Source organism: Xyrauchen texanus, chromosome 41 (genome assembly GCF_025860055.1).
Source record: "Xyrauchen texanus isolate HMW12.3.18 chromosome 41, RBS_HiC_50CHRs, whole genome shotgun sequence".
In the NCBI taxonomy this organism is placed as follows: domain Eukaryota; kingdom Metazoa; phylum Chordata; class Actinopteri; order Cypriniformes; family Catostomidae; genus Xyrauchen; species Xyrauchen texanus.
Genome location: NC_068316.1, coordinates 35,560,289 through 35,577,426, shown reverse-complemented (window position 1 = coordinate 35,577,426; position 17,138 = coordinate 35,560,289). Strand labels below are relative to the sequence as shown.

The following is a 17,138-nucleotide window of genomic DNA, read 5'->3' as shown; positions in this document are numbered from 1 at the left end:
GTCGTTGTTTGCACTGCACATGGATGTTGAAGTTTCACGTTCCTTGTTCATGTTCATGTTCCCTGCTGTGTGTAGTTCGTTCGAGGATAACCCTGCTGTAGTGGCTTCCTTTCCTTCTTAAACCACTTCCGTGAGGGAAAGTATGTTTGACGCTACACCTGTTTTAACAAGACTTGAGCTTTATTGTAACGAAAAGGTGAAAAACTTAAAGACAAAACTCTTTGCTCCAAAACAAGCAGTGTGGTGTAATGTAGGTCAAAAAACTGTCTCCCTTCCCCTCTGCCCTTGCCACATCACTTCCTGTTTAAGATGGCTACCTTCAGGAAGTCCCCAAAAGGGGTGTAATTATTTCCCCTTACCACAGGGGGGAGTACAGACAATAATTACATACAGCCGTGACATTAAATAACATTATTAATAGCCTTATGGCTCCTACACCTGCCCTCTCGTAGATGTTCGCTGTCTGTTCACTCTTTGTATGTATCCCGTGTTTAGTTTGTTTTTCCCCTCGTGGATCTTTATTTTGGTTCCAGTGTTTGTATCTGTTTTCTTGTCAATAAAAGAACTGCGTTTGGATCCGCACTTCCCGTCTGCCTCTTCCTCACATCATTACTCTAGGCATTTTCAGGGTGTTCTGGCTGATTACTACATACAGTAGATATACATACATAGATTTCTTATTAGCAGCTGTTTCGATGAACAGCAATTCATTGACGCATCTGCCATATTGGAAAGGTCAGGAGCTGTTTGTCAACACATGAAAGTATATGGTCAGCAACAGTCTGGGGTCTTTTCCAAACAACTTTCACATTATCTGGTGAGTGGTGGTGGTGTAGTGGTCTAAGCACATAATTGGTAATCTGGTAATCAGAAGGATGCTGGTTCGAGCCCCACAGCCACCACCATTGTGTCCTTGAGCAAGGCACTTAACTCCAGGTTGCGCCGGGGGGATTGTCCCTGTAATAAGAGCTCTGTAAGTCGCTTTGGATAATAGCGTCTGCCAAATGCATAAATGTAAATGTTATCTGATTTTCCATAAACATTGGGCAACATTTTAGATGATATAAAATTCCAAATTAAAATGAATATTGGTAAAAACATAATAAATAAATCTTACTTAATGCAACTTCCTAACTTCTAAAACATTTTTTTTTTCCATAGCAAACTGAAAATAAATTCCTATATGACTAAATGTACATATTGGCAAACACACTGAAAATTAACATCAGTAAGTCATTCATTATTTGAGTAACTGTTTCCACACAAAAGCAGTTTATGCAGCTTGGTCTGAGGCATCTCCTCCACTTACATTCAAAACAGCTGTCATTGTGGACCATTCCAAGATGGTGACATATTCAAACCAGCCAAATAAGGCATCTATGTATGTATATCTATGTATCGTTAGCTGTTGCTAAGGTTCTCTAACTGGTTACTAGGCTGTTTTGACTTGTTGCTAGGCTTTGATATGGCTCTCTGGCTCCTTGCTAAGCATTGCTATGGTGTTCTGGCTTGTTGCTAGGTTGTAAGACTGGTTTTTAGGCATTGCTATTGTAACGTTAGCAGGAGGAGGCAGACGAGGAGTGAGGATCTAAACGCGGGTTTTATTAATCAAAAGTGAAAACAAGACAGACAGGAACAAAGGAAACATCCACGATGGGAAAACTGAAAACCAAAACACGAAAACATGCAAGACATCTACTTCCGAACATCAGCAAACAACGAATGACAGAGACTGAACAAACAACCAGGGTTTAAATACAGAGACATGATGATGACAAAACGACAGTTAGGTGAGAACAATGACACAGGGATGGCAGTGATGAGGGCCGGGAATCATGGGAATTGGAGTCTGTGATGGCGACACGAGAAACACGGGCCTGACAACCAGGGATCGTAACATAACCCACCCTCTGAGGAGCGGATTCCAGACGCTCCTAAAAGAGAAAAAAAAATACTCAAAAAACAAAACAAAATCGTCCAAGGAGGGGGAGGGGAGGGGGGCGGGGGCAGGCAGACCAAGGAGAGCACAAGGGGCAACCAGACAGTCCAAGGGGGCACAAGGGGCAACCAGACAGTCCACAGGGGCACAAGGGACAGACAGGCAGGCTACAGGGGCACAAGGGGCAGACAGGCAGTCCACGGACGCACAGAGGGCAAGCAGGCAGTCCATGGGGAGCACAAGACGGGGGTTGGGTCAGGTAGCCTGGGAGCTGGCCACAGGGCAAGGACAGGTTCAGGAGGCCTGGGAGGCTGCCACAGGACAGGGACAGGTTTAGGAGGCCTGGGAGCTGGCCACAGGACAAGGACAGGTTCGGGAGGACTGGGAGTCGGCCTCAGGACCACAGCCATGGGGAACTCCGAGGACGGAGCAGTGGAAATTTCTGGTGGCAGAGCCATGGGTGGCTCAGGAGGCGGAACCGTAGAGGGCTCTGGAGATGGAGCCGTGGTAGGCGGAGCTGTGGGAGGCTCAGGAGGCAGAGCTGTGGAAGGCGGAGCTGAGGGAGGCTCAGGAGGCGACATTGTAGAAGGCTCAGGAAGTGGAGCTGAGGGAGGCTCAGGAGGCTGGGCCGTGGAAGGTAGAGCCATGGGAGGCTCTGGAGGCAGAGCCAAGGGAGTTTCAGAAGGCGGAGCCCTAGAAGGCTCTGGGATTGAAGTCGTGGAAGACTCGAGGGGCGGAGCCCTGGGAGGCTCGAGAGGCAGAGCCCTGGGAAAACAAGACAGACAGGAACAAAGGAAACATCTACGATGGGAAAACTGAAACCAAAACACGAAAACATCAGGGGTACACGAATTGGGTGAACAAGGCAAGACAGGCAAGACATCTATTTCCGAACATCAGCAAACAACAAACGACAGAGACTGAACAAAAAACCAGGGTTTAAATACAGAGACATGATGATGATAAAACTACAATCAGGTGAGAACAATGACACGGGCCTGGCAGTGATGAGGGCCGGGAATCATGGGAATTGGAGTCTGTGATGGCAACACGAGAAACACGGGGCAGACAACCAGGGATCGTAACAGCTATGGTGGTGTTGTTGTTTTCTAAGCGTTGCTAAAGTGCTCAGTCAGTCAGCCAGCCAGACAGACAGATAGAGCAATAGATTGATAGATAAAAAACAAACGTATCATAAAAGTAGTACATGCAACTCTTTCATAGTCCAAGTCATATAAAGACAATTTAAGTTGTGTTTGTGTGAAAATCTTGACATCCATTACACATTCATAAGCATTATGGAAATATATGTGAAGGTAGCTCACAGTGGCATGTGTGTTCAAACGAGGACTGGTATTGTTTTTAGCACTAAACAACGCCTGTTCTTAGTGAACACACATTCAAATATATTTTGTGTTCCACATAAGTAAGATAGCCTTGCACACGTACGTGTGTGTATGTTTGGTGTGTGTTACCTCTCCTGCCTTAGTATCTTCACACACATAAGGCTGATAGTGTTGTGATAGGGTGGGCATGTTGTCGTTGATGTCAAGAACCATGATAATCACAGACACTGAAGAGAACAACTGACCATCACCTGAAACAATACACAAACATGTCTCATCATTTTCATTACTCATCGTAATGTACACTGCAAAAAATGATTTTCTAGACAAGTATATTTGTCTTGTTTTCCTGTCAAATGATCTAAACTTTCTTAAAACATGATTTATTTACTTGTCAAGCAAAATGGGATAAGATATTAAGTCTTGTTTTAAGAGAAATCTGACTAAATTTAGTGAACTTTAGACTCAAAACAAGAAAAAAAAAATCTGCCAATGGGGTAAGCAAAATAAACTTAATTTAAAGAGAAAACAAGTTTATTTTGCTTACCCCATTGGCAAAGTTCACTAAATTTAGTCAAATTTATCTTAAAACATGACTTAATATCTTATCCCATTTTGCTTGACAAGTAAATAAATCATGTTTTAAGAAAGTTTAGATAATTTGATAGGAAAACAAGACAAAAATACTTGTCAACAAAATAATTTTTTGCAGTGCTCCTTCTCTAGTAATACAATTGATGCTTTCATTCTGTGTGTATTTGTTTACATGTTTTCATTATATCTAGTTATTTGAAGACCTACATATGGAAATGTTCAATTAAATTATACAGTGGGGTCCAAAATTGTGAGAAGTCTGCTTACTGATCTCTCTGGCATTGATGGTCAGATTGTGCCATGCCACGGTCTCTCGATCCAAAGACTCAGCCACATACAATGTACCATTTCTGAAGTCAATTCTGAACATGTGACTGGTGTCAGTGTACTGTGAAATGCTGTATCTGTTTAAGGAAATCATTGTTATTTACAACATTGTTATTTAATTGTTCATTACAGTAAATTTCCTTGCACGTAGTAGTACATGCAGACTTCACAAACAACATCAGCCAACATGCACTGTTTTATTAAGCAGATGGCAAACACTCAGTACATTAACATGGACACTAGAAAGCAGCTTATTGCAAGAATGCGTTGTATTGCAAGAAGGTTTTTCCACTTTACATGCACTGTATAAGCGGTGTACACTTTATGCCCACATATATGCAGCTCAGTCAGTAAGAAGCTTTCTCCACAGCAATGTAATTTCCCTGCGATGCTTGTCTAAATAACAAACATGGTACTCGAGGATGAATTCACTGTTTTTATTGCTTTACTTTCAGATATTGTTGCTGTGTTTGTAAGCTTAAAGGATCAGTTCACCAAAAAAAATTATTCAGTCATTGTTTATTCACCCCTGTGTTGTTATAAGCCCATATGACTCTTTTTCTTAACACAAAGGGAGAAATTATGAAAAAAAAAATTGTTCTCAGTGATGTCATACAATGGCAGTTTATGATGACCAACTCTTCAAGCTTCAAAAGGACACAAAGTAATTCAGAAGTCTAATAAATTATCCCATGAGACTCATGATTGTTATGAAAGCATACGATAAGATTAGTTGAGAAACAAACTGAAATCGAATTTATTATTTATACATAGCCCCCTTGTGATATTGAGTGTTCAAGCGAAAATTTGTTTGTTTATCTAAAAACAGGTGTGCCACTGCAATAGTGACAACAGAACACAACACAGCTGCACTCAAAACAGAGCAAAGAACTTACTAAACATGTCTGAAGAGTTTGTAGTCGAAAGAATTGATTAATTTCTATGCCCAGCCTACCAGAGTGCTCGGAAATCCAAAAAGTTATATTTTCTATGGCAGCGGTCACAATTAACGGACCTTGGTTCCATCTGTGTTGCAAGATTATGACAATAGTTGTCCTATCTTAATGTTTCTACAGTGTTATTAAGCGTTGCATCAAAACAACAGAACTATACACACCACAAGTCCTCAAGGGCGATCAAACTTTTTTTAAGCACCGAACACGCTTCATTCCTGCTCAGTGAGTGTTGCCTCTTTCCCTCACAATATACACAAGGCATTGCATCCCTCCATACACACACCCCTGGGCACTTCAGCAGCAGAGAAAAAAGTTCACCCACGTGGAGTCAGCATTCGTGGATGGTTCATGTCCTCACTGCGAGGGCATGACCATGGCTACGTTGCGGTCGCGGCTCACCCTTGTAAGAGCGCAAGCCACCCCAGCGGCTTCCCGACTCGGTCCTTCTACCTATGGTATGAGGAGGGGTCGGTTAGCACTGGGGCAATATGGGGACTTCAGTGGGAGCCTCTCTGCTGGGTATTCCCCCACGGACATCCCACTGCTCGTCATGCTCGTATGCTCCAACCGTGCACTGGGGCGAGGTTGCCAGTTTGTCTTACGCCGGACGAAGAGAGCAGGTTCGGCATGTCTGACGCTGAGGACTCCCACCCTCGGGTGCGGCGGCTCAGTCGCAGGCTGACGCGGAGCTGACGGCCATGCTTGCCTGGGCAGCCACGAGTGTCGGGCTGGAGTGGAATCCTGGTGGACTCCCCAGGTGGACCAAGTGGTAGCAGTAAACTTATGCCCGCAAAGCGCCTCCACCCTGCGGAACTGTCCGATGCTTCCGGTCCAGGTCTTGTAGTCTGACGTCGTCCCTGACGGCTATGGCCTACAGCGCCACTGGACACGCCGCCTTTTATGTCATGGTACTCCTGCAGGTGCAGGAGTACCATGACATAAGTCATGGTGGTGTAGTGGTCTAACTGGTAATCAGAAGGTTGGTGGTTCAATCCCAACAGTCACCACCATTGTGTCCTTGAGCAAGGCACTTAACTCCAGGTTGCTCCGGGGGGATTGTCCCTGTAATAAGTGCACTGTAAGTCGATTTGGATAAAAGCGTCTGCCAAATGCATAAATGAAATGAAATAAATGAAAGGTACGACAGGCCAAGGCGCTTAGAGAACTACATGAGAGTAGTCCTGACCCGGGACTAATGCAGGAGCTACGCTTGGCGACCGACTTTGCCCTCTGGGCAATGAAGGTCACGGCGCAGGCTCTCGGGCAGGCGATGTCCACCCTGGTGGTCCAGGAATGCCACCTCTGGCTCAACCTGGTGGAGTCGCGAGAGTCTGACAAGGTCCATTTCCTTGATGCCCCCATCTCCCAGGTTGGGCTGTTTGGCGACACCGTTGGAGACTTCGCCCGGTAGTTTTCAACAGTAAGGAAGCAGACGGAGGCCATACCATACCATACCAACTTTATTTGTTAAGCACTTTACAACAACCAAAGTTGACCAAAGTGCTGTACAGAAAAATATACATAAAAATATGTACAATTAATAAGCATACAATAAAAACAAAGTAACAAATACAATCAAGTAAATAAAGTCGACATCTTACTAGGTGTCAAAACCATAGAGAAAAGATGGGTTTTAAGAAGGGTTTTAAAAACAGATAAAGAACAGGCCTGCTTAACATGCAAAGGCAGATCATTCCAAAGTCTAGGTGCAGACACAGCAAAGGCATGGTCCCCTCTGAGCTTACGCTTAGTTTTAGGCACAGTCAGGAGCAGCTGATCATCTGACCTGAGAGCGCGGACGGGTTTATAAGAGTGTAGAAGCTCAGAGAGGTATGGCGGGGCAAGACCATTTAATGATTTAAAAGCAAATAACAAAATTTTGAAATGGATCCTAAATTGAATAGGCAGCCAATGTAATGAAGCTAAAATAGGGGAAATGTGCTCATGTTTACGTGTGCCTGTTAAAAGACGTGCTGCTGCATTTTGTATCACCTGGAGACGGGTGATGGAGGACCCACTAACCCCCACATATAGCGAATTACAATAGTCCAGCCGTGTAGTTACAATGGCGTGGATTGCAGTTTCAAAATGTTGTCTTGACAGAATTGGCTTTATTTTGGCCAGCTGCCTCAAATGAAAGAAGCTTGATTTGACAACAGCTTTGGTTTGACTGTCAAATTTAAGCTCAGGGTCCACTTTAACTCCTAGGTTTGTAATGCTAGGTTTAATATAGAACAATATCCTGCCCAGGCGGAGCCACAGACCCCACACTTTGTCTGCTCAAAATCCCCTGCGTGGAGCTACACGCAGGACTGCAACACCACCTTCCTCACAGCCGGCTGCCAAGAAGCCCGCATGTATTTCCCCCATTGAGCTTATTTGCACAGCTGTTGTGCAAAGTCAGGGAGGACAGGGAGCAGGTCCTCTTAGTGGCCCCTTATTGGCCCTCCCGGATTTGGTTCTCGGACCTCATGCTCCTCGCGACAGGCCCCCCCCCCCCGGTGAATTCCCCTGAGGAAAGACCTTCTTTCTCAGGGACTGGGCACCATCTGGCACCCACAACCGGACCTCTGGAATCTCCATGTCTGGCCCTTGGATGGGACTTGGAAACTTAGGTGGCCTACCACCGGATTTGGTGGTGACACGATCACTCAACGAGGCACCTTTACAGCCTGAAGTGGCATCTGTTTTTTCTCAGTGGGTTCTTCCCGAGGTGAAGACCCCCAGAGATGCGGGTCAGTGCTTTCCTTTCTGCAGGAAAAGTTGGAGGGACGGCTGTCCCCCTCCACCTTGAATGTGTATGTGGCCGCCATAGCGGCATATCACGATGCAGTGGAAGGCAAGTATTTAGGGAAGCACAATTTGATCATCAGGTTCCTGAGAGGCGCGAGGAGGTTAACCCCCCAGGCCATGCCTTGTTCCCTCGTGGGACCTCTCCGTGGTCCTTCGGGGCCTTCAGGGAGCTCCCTTCGAGCCCCTCGAGTCAGCAGAGCTAAAGGCGCTCTCTCTGAAGACCGCCCTCCTGACGGCACGCACCTCCATATAGAGGGTAGGGGACCTGCAGGCGTTCTCTGTCAGCGAACTGTGCCTAGAGTTCGATTCGGCTTACTCTCACGTCATCCTGTGACCCCAACCAGGCTACGTGCCCAAGGTTCCCATGACCCCTTTCAGAGATCGGGTGGTGAACCTGCAAGTGCTGCCCCAGGAGGAGGCAGACCCAGCCTTGGCATTGCTGTGTCCGGTGCGCGCTCTTCGCATCTACTTGGATCGCACGCAGAGCTTTCGAAGCTCCGAACAGCTCTTTGTCTGCTTCGGTGGACAGCAGAAGGGAAGCGCTGTCTCCAAACAGAGGATTGCCCACTGGGTCGTCGATGCCATCACTATGGCATACCACGCCCATCACGTGCCGCCCCCTGCTGGCCTACGAACCCATTCTACCAGGGGTGTTGCGGCTTCTTGGGCGATGTCCCACGGCGCCTCTTTAGCAGACATATGTAGAGCCGCGGGCTGGGCAACACCTAACACCTTTGCAAGATTCTATAACCTCAGGGTTGAGCCAGTTTCGTCCCGTGTGTTATCAGGTGACACAAACAGGTAAGTTTGGGTCAGCTGGCCGGGTGTATCGCTTGCGCATAGCGCCTTTCCCCTCCCTTGAGGCAAAGACATGCGCTCTTTTCCCAGTTGCATTCGCAAGAAACGTTCTTCCTCCCTAGCCAAGCGGTGGAGTCGCGAGGCTCGCTGCTGCCCCAGTATGGGCGTCACCAGGCCCCCGTACTGAGGTAAGTGCTCCACATGCGCTGGATGTCCGCCTGGGCAACCCTGTGTGATGTATACAGGTGAAACTCGAAAAATTTGAATATCGTGCAAAAGTTCATTAATTTCAGTAATTCAACTTAAAAGGTGAAACTAATATATTATATAGACTCATTACAAGCAAAGTAAGATATTTCAAGCCTTTATTTGATATAATTTTGATGATTATGGCTTACAGCTTATGAAAACCCCAAATTCAGAATCTCAGAAAATTAGAATATTACATGAAATCAATAAAAAAAAAGGATTTTAAATACAGAAATGTCGGCCCTCTGAAAAGTATAATCATGCATATGTACTCAGTACTTGGTTTGGGCCCCTTTTGCATTACTTACTGCCTCAATGCGGCATGGCATGGATGCTATCAGCCTGTGGCACTGCTGAGGTGTTATGGAAGACCAAGATGCTTCAATAGCGGCCTTCAGCTCTTCTACATTGTTTGGTCTCATGTCTCTCATCTTTCTCTTGGCAATGCCCCATAGATTCTCTATGGGGTTCAGGTCAGGCGAGTTTGCTGGCCAATCAAGCACAGTAATACCATGGTCATTGAACCAGGTTTTGGTACTTTTGGCAGTGTGGGCAGGTGCCAAGTCCTGCTGGAAAATGAAGTCAGCATCTCCATAAAGCTTGTCTGCTGAAGGAAGCATGAAGTGCTCTAAAATGTCCCGGTAGACGGCTGCGTTGACTCTGGACTTAATAAAGCACAGTGGACCAACACCAGCCGATGACATGGCTCCCCAAACCAACACAGACTGTGGAAACTTCACACTGGACTTCAAGCATCTTGGATTGTGTGCCTCTCCATTCTTCCTTCAGACTCTGGGACCTTGGTTTCCAAATGAGATGCAAAATTTGCTCTCATCAGAAAAGAGGACTTTGGACCACTGAGCAACAGACCAGTTCTTTTTTTCTTTAGCCCAGGTAAGATGTTTGACATTTGAAGCCCATGTCCAGGACCCGTCTGTGTGTGGTGGCTCTTGATGCAGTAACTCCAGCCTCAGTCCACTCCTTGTGAAGCTCCCCACACATTTGAATGGCCTTTTCCTGACAATCCTCTCCAGGCTACGGTCATCCCTGCTGCTTGTGCACCTTTTTCTTCCACACTTTTCCCTTCCACTTAACTTTCTATTAATGTGCTTTGATACAGCACTTTGAGAACATCCAACTTCTTTTGCAATTACCTTTTGAGGCTTTCCCTCCTTGTGGAGGGTGTCAATGATGGTTTTCTGCACAACTGTCAGGTCAGCAGTCTTCCCCATGATTGTGAATTCAACTGAACCAGACTGAGAGACCATTTAAAGGCTCAGGAACCCTTTACAGGTGTTTAGCTGATTAGAGTGTGACACTTTGAGCCTACAATACTGAACCTTTTCACAATATTCTAAATTTCTGAGATTCTGAATTTGGGGTTTTCATAAGCTGTAAGCCATAATCATCAAAATTATATCAAATAAAGGCTTGAAATATCTTACTTTGCTTGTAATGAGTCTATATAATATATTAGTTTCACCTTTTAAGTTGAATTACTGAAATTAATGAACTTTTGCACGATATTCTAATTTTTCGAGTTTCACCTGTATTCCGCAAAATGGTTTCCCTGCCGGTAAACCACGTCTTCCTTGGGCAGAGGGCCCTCTGTCCTTGGTTGCTGTGTTTGTAGTAACTCCTCCCCGTTGGATGTTTTCACTCCTAACCGGGTTTCCACTCCTACAACACATGGTAAGACCATGTGTTGTATTCCACTGAAAATCCCCCTCCCCTCGTGTGGTCTCCACAGTGTCTTCCTCTTTGGAGGGACACTCCCCAGCTTGGACCATATATTTGGCCCCCAGCCGATCTATTTAGTTCCTTTTCGGGGAGAAAAATAGAGAGAAGGCCACCGCTGGGCCAGCCGGTCCTTGTACTTCTGATCAGTTAGCCGTTCCCCTAGATGCAAGGGACCACTTCATGCCTGCCAGTGTGTTGGGGGTAGTTATGTGACGGCTTGCTGTGCTGGCTACGAGGCACACAGAGGTCTGCCCGTCTCGCTCCGCCAGTCTGCGTAACTCGGTTCCGCTCTTGTGGCATTTTCCATTGGGACCCCTAGTGTCAACTCATCAACACAACGTCGAGTGAGTGACAGATAGGGAACGTCTCGGTTACTGATGTAACCTCTGTTCCCTGATGGAAGGAACGAGACGTTGTGTCCCTCCTGCCACAACTGAGACGTTAGTCTGACTAGCAGAGTTCTCTGGTTCTGATGAGAATGTTCCTATTATTTCATAGTCAGCCCATTTATACATAACTTAAACAAACAGTATTTTTAAGATGTAAATTGTTAATGTATTGTAAATTAGATTCTCACATTAGGAAAATATAAAAAATGGTCCATTCAGACTTTTACATTTTCTACATTTTATCTCAGGGGTTACCCCTCAACCCCCATTCAAGTAACTTATAGTTTCTCAGTCAAAAGTATTCCTTTGTCCCATACATGGGTATCTGAATGTAAAAATAATTACAAATAAATATTCAGAATGTAAAAATGTTCTAACATAAAAACTGGACTGCTGTCACCCAGCTTGAAAACAAATGTTGATCTTATCTTGTAATATTAATATCCAAGTGCTCTCAACTAATGAATTCAATGAAATATATTAGACTTATCTTTTGGTAAAAAAGATCCCTCACACCCCACTGCTTTGGCATTGTCTCTGGACCAGTGTCATCTCTGCTTTGAAGAGACTATTTTACTTTTTTTCTTCTTTTACAGTACTATTGCTACCAATGTGGAAAATTATAATTAATATTACAAATAAAAAGAAATAAAACAACTGTGCAAAATATTATTTTTCAGACCTTTTCTGGTAAGGAAATGTAGAGACCGGACCTCTTGAAACTAATTGAATACCCAGTTCTATGGTAATCAGAGTTTTTGTCCTAACCAGAAATTATGAGCGATGATACATTCTAGCGATCACTTGTTTTCTATTTTCAACATCGCGCTGGTAACTCCATTCCACTGGTCCCAAAACATAAAAAAAAATAATGCTGGGCATTTAAATGCATGAATTCATGTTTAGTAAGTTCTGTCCTTTGTTTTGAGTGCAGCTGTGTTGTGTTCGTAGTCACTTTCACTGTGGCGGACCTATTTTTAGATAAACAAACACATTTTTTGCTTGGATGCCTGATGTCGCCAGAGGGCTGCGTGAACTGTTGCCCTAATGCATCCTCATGAAAACGCACAGTAGATCAACAGTTACTAAACATTTTCACTAAATAATACATTATATTTCAGTTTGTTTTTCACCAAACCTTATCGTATGCATTCAGAACAATCATGTGTCTCAAGGAATAATATATTACACTTCTGAATTATACTTTTGCCTTCTTTTGAAGCTTGAAGAGGTGGTCACATAATCTGCAATTGTATGACATCAGTGAGCACACATTTTTTTTATTTCTTCCTTTGTGTTAAGAAAAAGAAAGAAAGTCATATGGGGTTTTAACAACACAGGGGTGAGTAAACAATGACTGAATTTTCATTTTTGGGTGAACTATCCCTTCGACCTGCAACAGAATTGCGCTGTGATAATGGGGGTTCCCTCTTACGCAAAACACCGGGATTTGTCAAGTAGGTATAGCTGCAGGGCGAGATCTCCAAATGGGAGCAGCTTCTCCAAAAGATGGTGGGGTTACACCAGAAGGGGTCGGATTACTCCAAAAAGGGTTGTGCCAAATCCAAAAGGTATGCCACTTCCACCCATGGTAAGGGTTAGGTAAAGGGTTAGGTTAGGGGCTCCCTATGCTGGTGGTTTGGAGATCCTTCCCTTTTTGGAGCTCTGATTGCAGCTATATCAATCTCAGATTTGAAGCGCACAGAAATGTTGACTTGTTGTTTGGCTCCAACCTATGATGCTTGTTATCCTGTCTTATAACACCCATCAAAATGCTGCTTGTGTTTACATGGCCACATTAAGCCAGGTCTCCAGGAGAAACCAGGTTGTGTTAAACCGCTTTCTGTTTTTCCCTTAAGTGTTGTAAGGAAATCAGCATTCTTGTTTACATGACATTTCAGAACACTGCTTACTGCAAAAACCCTGGAATAAACTGTTTTCTTAAGTGCACGTAAACGTCATCAAATTAAGGATCAACAAGTCTGGTTCATCAGATATAATATAGATTTAGTTTAGTTTTTTCTGCAAATTTACTAAAAACACCAAAAAACTAGAGTAAATTGAAAAGTTTTGTCTCAACCAAAGTATACTTTGGCATTAAGCTGTGTCACATTACTTTGATGGCGTACGTAATGCTGACAAAGCAGTGGCGGTTTAGAAAGAAAACTTCTAACTGTGCATTGTATCAAGTTAGGAGCGATCGGTCTGTGCAACACTACATGAAGTCAAACACACCTAAACACCCACCCTTCTCACCCAGCCCCCCAACTGACCCATTGAAATTAATGGTAATGTTAATGGGCTGCTCCCTCTGGCTATTATAGACCTCCATTACGGAGTCAAAAGTTCAAATGTTCGATCGGCTCAAAAAACAGCAATGTTTTGACAACAGAATTACAGTGTTTCCATTCTTTAGGATGTCCACCTACCAATACAGTACTCTGTATATTAGTTGAACTTAGTTGAGTCTGTATATCAACAAAAGCAAAGTAAAGGACAAGAAATGAAAAGAACCTGATGGGGTTGTTGGTGGTGTCAGTATCTCTGGCGTAGACTGAACCAACTGTAGTGCCGACAGGAGCATTTTCTAAAACCTTCCATCTGTAGGGTGTTTCAGTGAAAATGGGCGGTTCATCCACATTAGTCACAGTGATTTTGAGTGTTGTCCTGTCACGAAATTCATATGCACTTAGGAAACGGGTGTCTATGTTTTCGTTGATGGCCTCGACAACGATGACAAACCGTCTCTTGCTTTCATAGTCCAGTGGCTATAGAGACAAGAGGACACTTTACAAAAAAGATACATAGAAAACAACAGACCAATAGTTGTCAGTGTTAACTGTCTACAAATATCTTTTTAATTATATGCTGTTATGAAGTTATAGCCAGGAACTAAGAAATGTAACAAAGCTCTGCAGTGCTACAACTAGGGTTGCTTTTTATTTATTTTAATTTTTTTATCCCCTTTTCTCCCAATTTGGAATGCCCAATTCCCATTACTTAGTAGGTCCTCTTGGTGGGGCGGTTACTCACCTCAGTACGGGTGGTGGAGGACAAGTCACAGTTGCCTCAGCTTCTGAGACCATCAATCCACGCATCTTATCACATGGCTCCTTGTGCATGACACTGTGGACACTCCGCATGTGGCACCTCATGTTACTCTCCGTGATCCAACTTACCACATGCCCCATTGAGAGCAAGAACCACTAATCGTGACCACAAGAGGGCGAACCCATGTGACTCTACCCTCCCTCAAAACAGGGCACACTCTGGATTCTAACTCACGAACTCTAGGGGTGGTAGTCAGTGTTAATACTTGCTGAGCTACCCAGGCCCCACAACCAGAGTTGCAAACTTACCTGGCGTTCCATATTTTAAGACGTGCCATACAGGATGACTATTGTATTAAAGTGATGAAATACATTCTTCTGTCATTGATTTTCAGGAAAACATTTTAATATAAATCATATAAACACTTTTCAGGTACTCTTTCACCTGAGCCAGTGTGACAATCCCCTCTTGAGTATCAGCGTCTGTCTGGATGGTAAATGTACTGCTCCCCTCCAGGTCCTCTAAGCTGTAGATCATTTTTGCATTCACACCAACATCACCGTCATCTGCCATTATTCTTCCCACTGTGGTGCCCACCGGAGCTGACTCTGATATAGCAAATGTGTACAAATCTGCACATGAGGAGTACAATTATTAGAATGCTTTAAATAATCTTTATCTTCTTCTGTAAAAGGAATGAGAAAAGCCACCTTAAAGTGTTAGTTCACCCAAATACTTACCTTTAAATCATTCCAGATGTGTATGTCTTTCCTTCAGCAGAACTGAAGCGAAGATATTTATAGGCACATTTCAGCTCTTTTTGTCCATACAATGCAAGTAAAAAGGTCCCATTAGACTGCCGGCTATTTGATGTTCCAAAGGGCATATTTAGGGAGCATAAAAGTAATCCCTATGATTCCAGTCATTCAACTGTTGTCTTCTGAAGCAAATCGATAGATTTGTGTAAAAAATTAATTTATAATTAAAACTTTATTAACTTAATAAAGTTCCTGCCAGCAGTCAAATCATCAGTGATGTAAGCGCAATGGCGTGCATTCACGTGAGATGTCAGAAGTGTGTGCTTTGTTTACATCAGAGGAACAAGCTAGAGTTAGGTAATTTCAAACCGAAACACATCGCTGGCAAGGAAACAATGATTTAAAGTTAAAAACCTTGTATTTATTGATTTTTTTCCAACCCCAACCTATTGATTTATTTCAGACAACATTAATTGATCAACTCGAGTCATGTAGATTACTTCTGAAGAATAAAATAGGATTTATAGACAATTGGAAGAGTTTTTGGGGTAGACCTGACCTGCTAAAGAGAGACAGACTCCATCCCTCCAGGGTTCATAGTCTTAATAATGATAGTATTTGACTGACTGGGGCCCAGGTCAGGAAGTAGACAAACTGGTTAATCCGAACATCTGCTAGCTGCCTTGAATCGTCACACAGGTCAAATAAACTAAAACACATAGAGACTGTATCACCTTGATATCTCATAGAGACTGTCTGTTCCCCGAACTACCCTCACTAAATAATTTAGAATTTTTTTTATTAAAGTAAAACTTGAAAAAAACAAACAAATTAAAGATAAACATCACATAAAAATAGGGCTACCAAACATTAGATCTCGTTCAACCAAAGCACTAATTGTTAATTAAATAATTACCGATCATAGATTGGATGTGCTCTGTTTGACTGAAACCTGGCTTAAACCGGATGAATATATTTGTTTAAATGAATCTACTCCCCCGGGTTATTGTTATAAACATGTGCCTCGTCTGAAGGGTTGAGGAGGAGGCGTTGCTACAATTTACAGTGAAGTTTTGGGTGTTGCTCAGAGGACAGGATATAAATGTAAGTCTTTCGAACTAATAATGCTTAATTTGACACCGTCAGATCTAAATAAAAAAACGATGTCGTATTTTACCCTTGTTACAGTATATAGATCACCCGGGCCTTACTCTGATTTCCTAGGTGTAATTGACATTATAGACATTACAGTTTTATCTTCTGTTAATTTCTGATTTTCTGTAAAGCTGCTTTGAAACGATGTGTGTTGTGAAAGGCGCTATACAAATAAAATTGACTTGACTTTACTTTTATGCTTTCTAAATATGAATTTAGGACCGTCAAACAGCCAGCAGCCTGATGGCACCCATTAAATTGCATTGTATGGACATACAGAGCTGATATGTGCTTATAAAAATCTTAATTTCAGATTTGCTGAATCAAGCCATGTTGACATATACATTCATGAGAGAATTACAATTTTTGGGTGAACTATTCATTTAAGGAATCTATTACACAAAAATAAAATGCTGTCATCATTTACTCACTTCACAAGAGTTAATGTATAAGCCAAGATTATGTTTTTCATACAATGAAAGTGAATGGCGATTTATACTGCCAAGCTCCAAAAGTACATTAAAGCACCGTAACAGTAGTATATACAACTGGTGTGATATAATCCAAGTCTTTTGAAATTGTTTACATTTTGTGTTATGATCAGACCAAAGAGATATTTTCAAACTTGCTGAACGTTGGTGAAGTGACACATTAGAACCAATGCTGTTTAGCATCAATGATATCAAACCTAAATTGACATGCAAAGATACCATTTTAAATTAATATTTTAAGTAAATTACAACATAAATTTAGGTCTGTTCCTCATACAAAGCTAAAGAAAGTGTTTCTTCAAGAAATGCACCTTTCTCCGTAGGAAGCTGAACAATTTGGGAGGATATGGGGTGGGAATGCTTTCTTTAGTGCTGGCTCGAGTAAGAGCAGGGGAGTCATTATGCTGATAAGTAATTATCTACAATTTAAATGTATCAAACAGAGTAAAGATCAATTGGGAAGAGTCATTTTTTTGGCTGAAATTCATTATTTTGGCTAATATTTATGCACCTAACGTTGATTATCAGAGCTTTTTTATAGAACTTGAAGGG

General features: G+C 43.0%; 1 protein-coding gene across 4 annotated transcripts in view; it reads right to left on the bottom strand.

Moving 5' to 3' along the window:
- Positions 1-17,138, bottom strand: part of cdh19 (cadherin 19, type 2) — a 238,028-nt gene that overhangs the window by 72,876 nt on the left and 148,014 nt on the right. For all 4 annotated transcript variants that reach the window (XM_052113585.1, XM_052113587.1, XM_052113586.1 and 1 more), the window contains 4 exons: positions 14,627-14,814; positions 13,646-13,899; positions 4,147-4,283; positions 3,415-3,536 (listed from right to left, as the gene is read on the bottom strand). In XM_052113585.1, the coding sequence (XP_051969545.1) occupies positions 3,415-3,536; positions 4,147-4,283; positions 13,646-13,899; positions 14,627-14,814 (701 nt within the window). The remainder of the gene's footprint in view (positions 1-3,414; positions 3,537-4,146; positions 4,284-13,645; positions 13,900-14,626; positions 14,815-17,138) is intronic.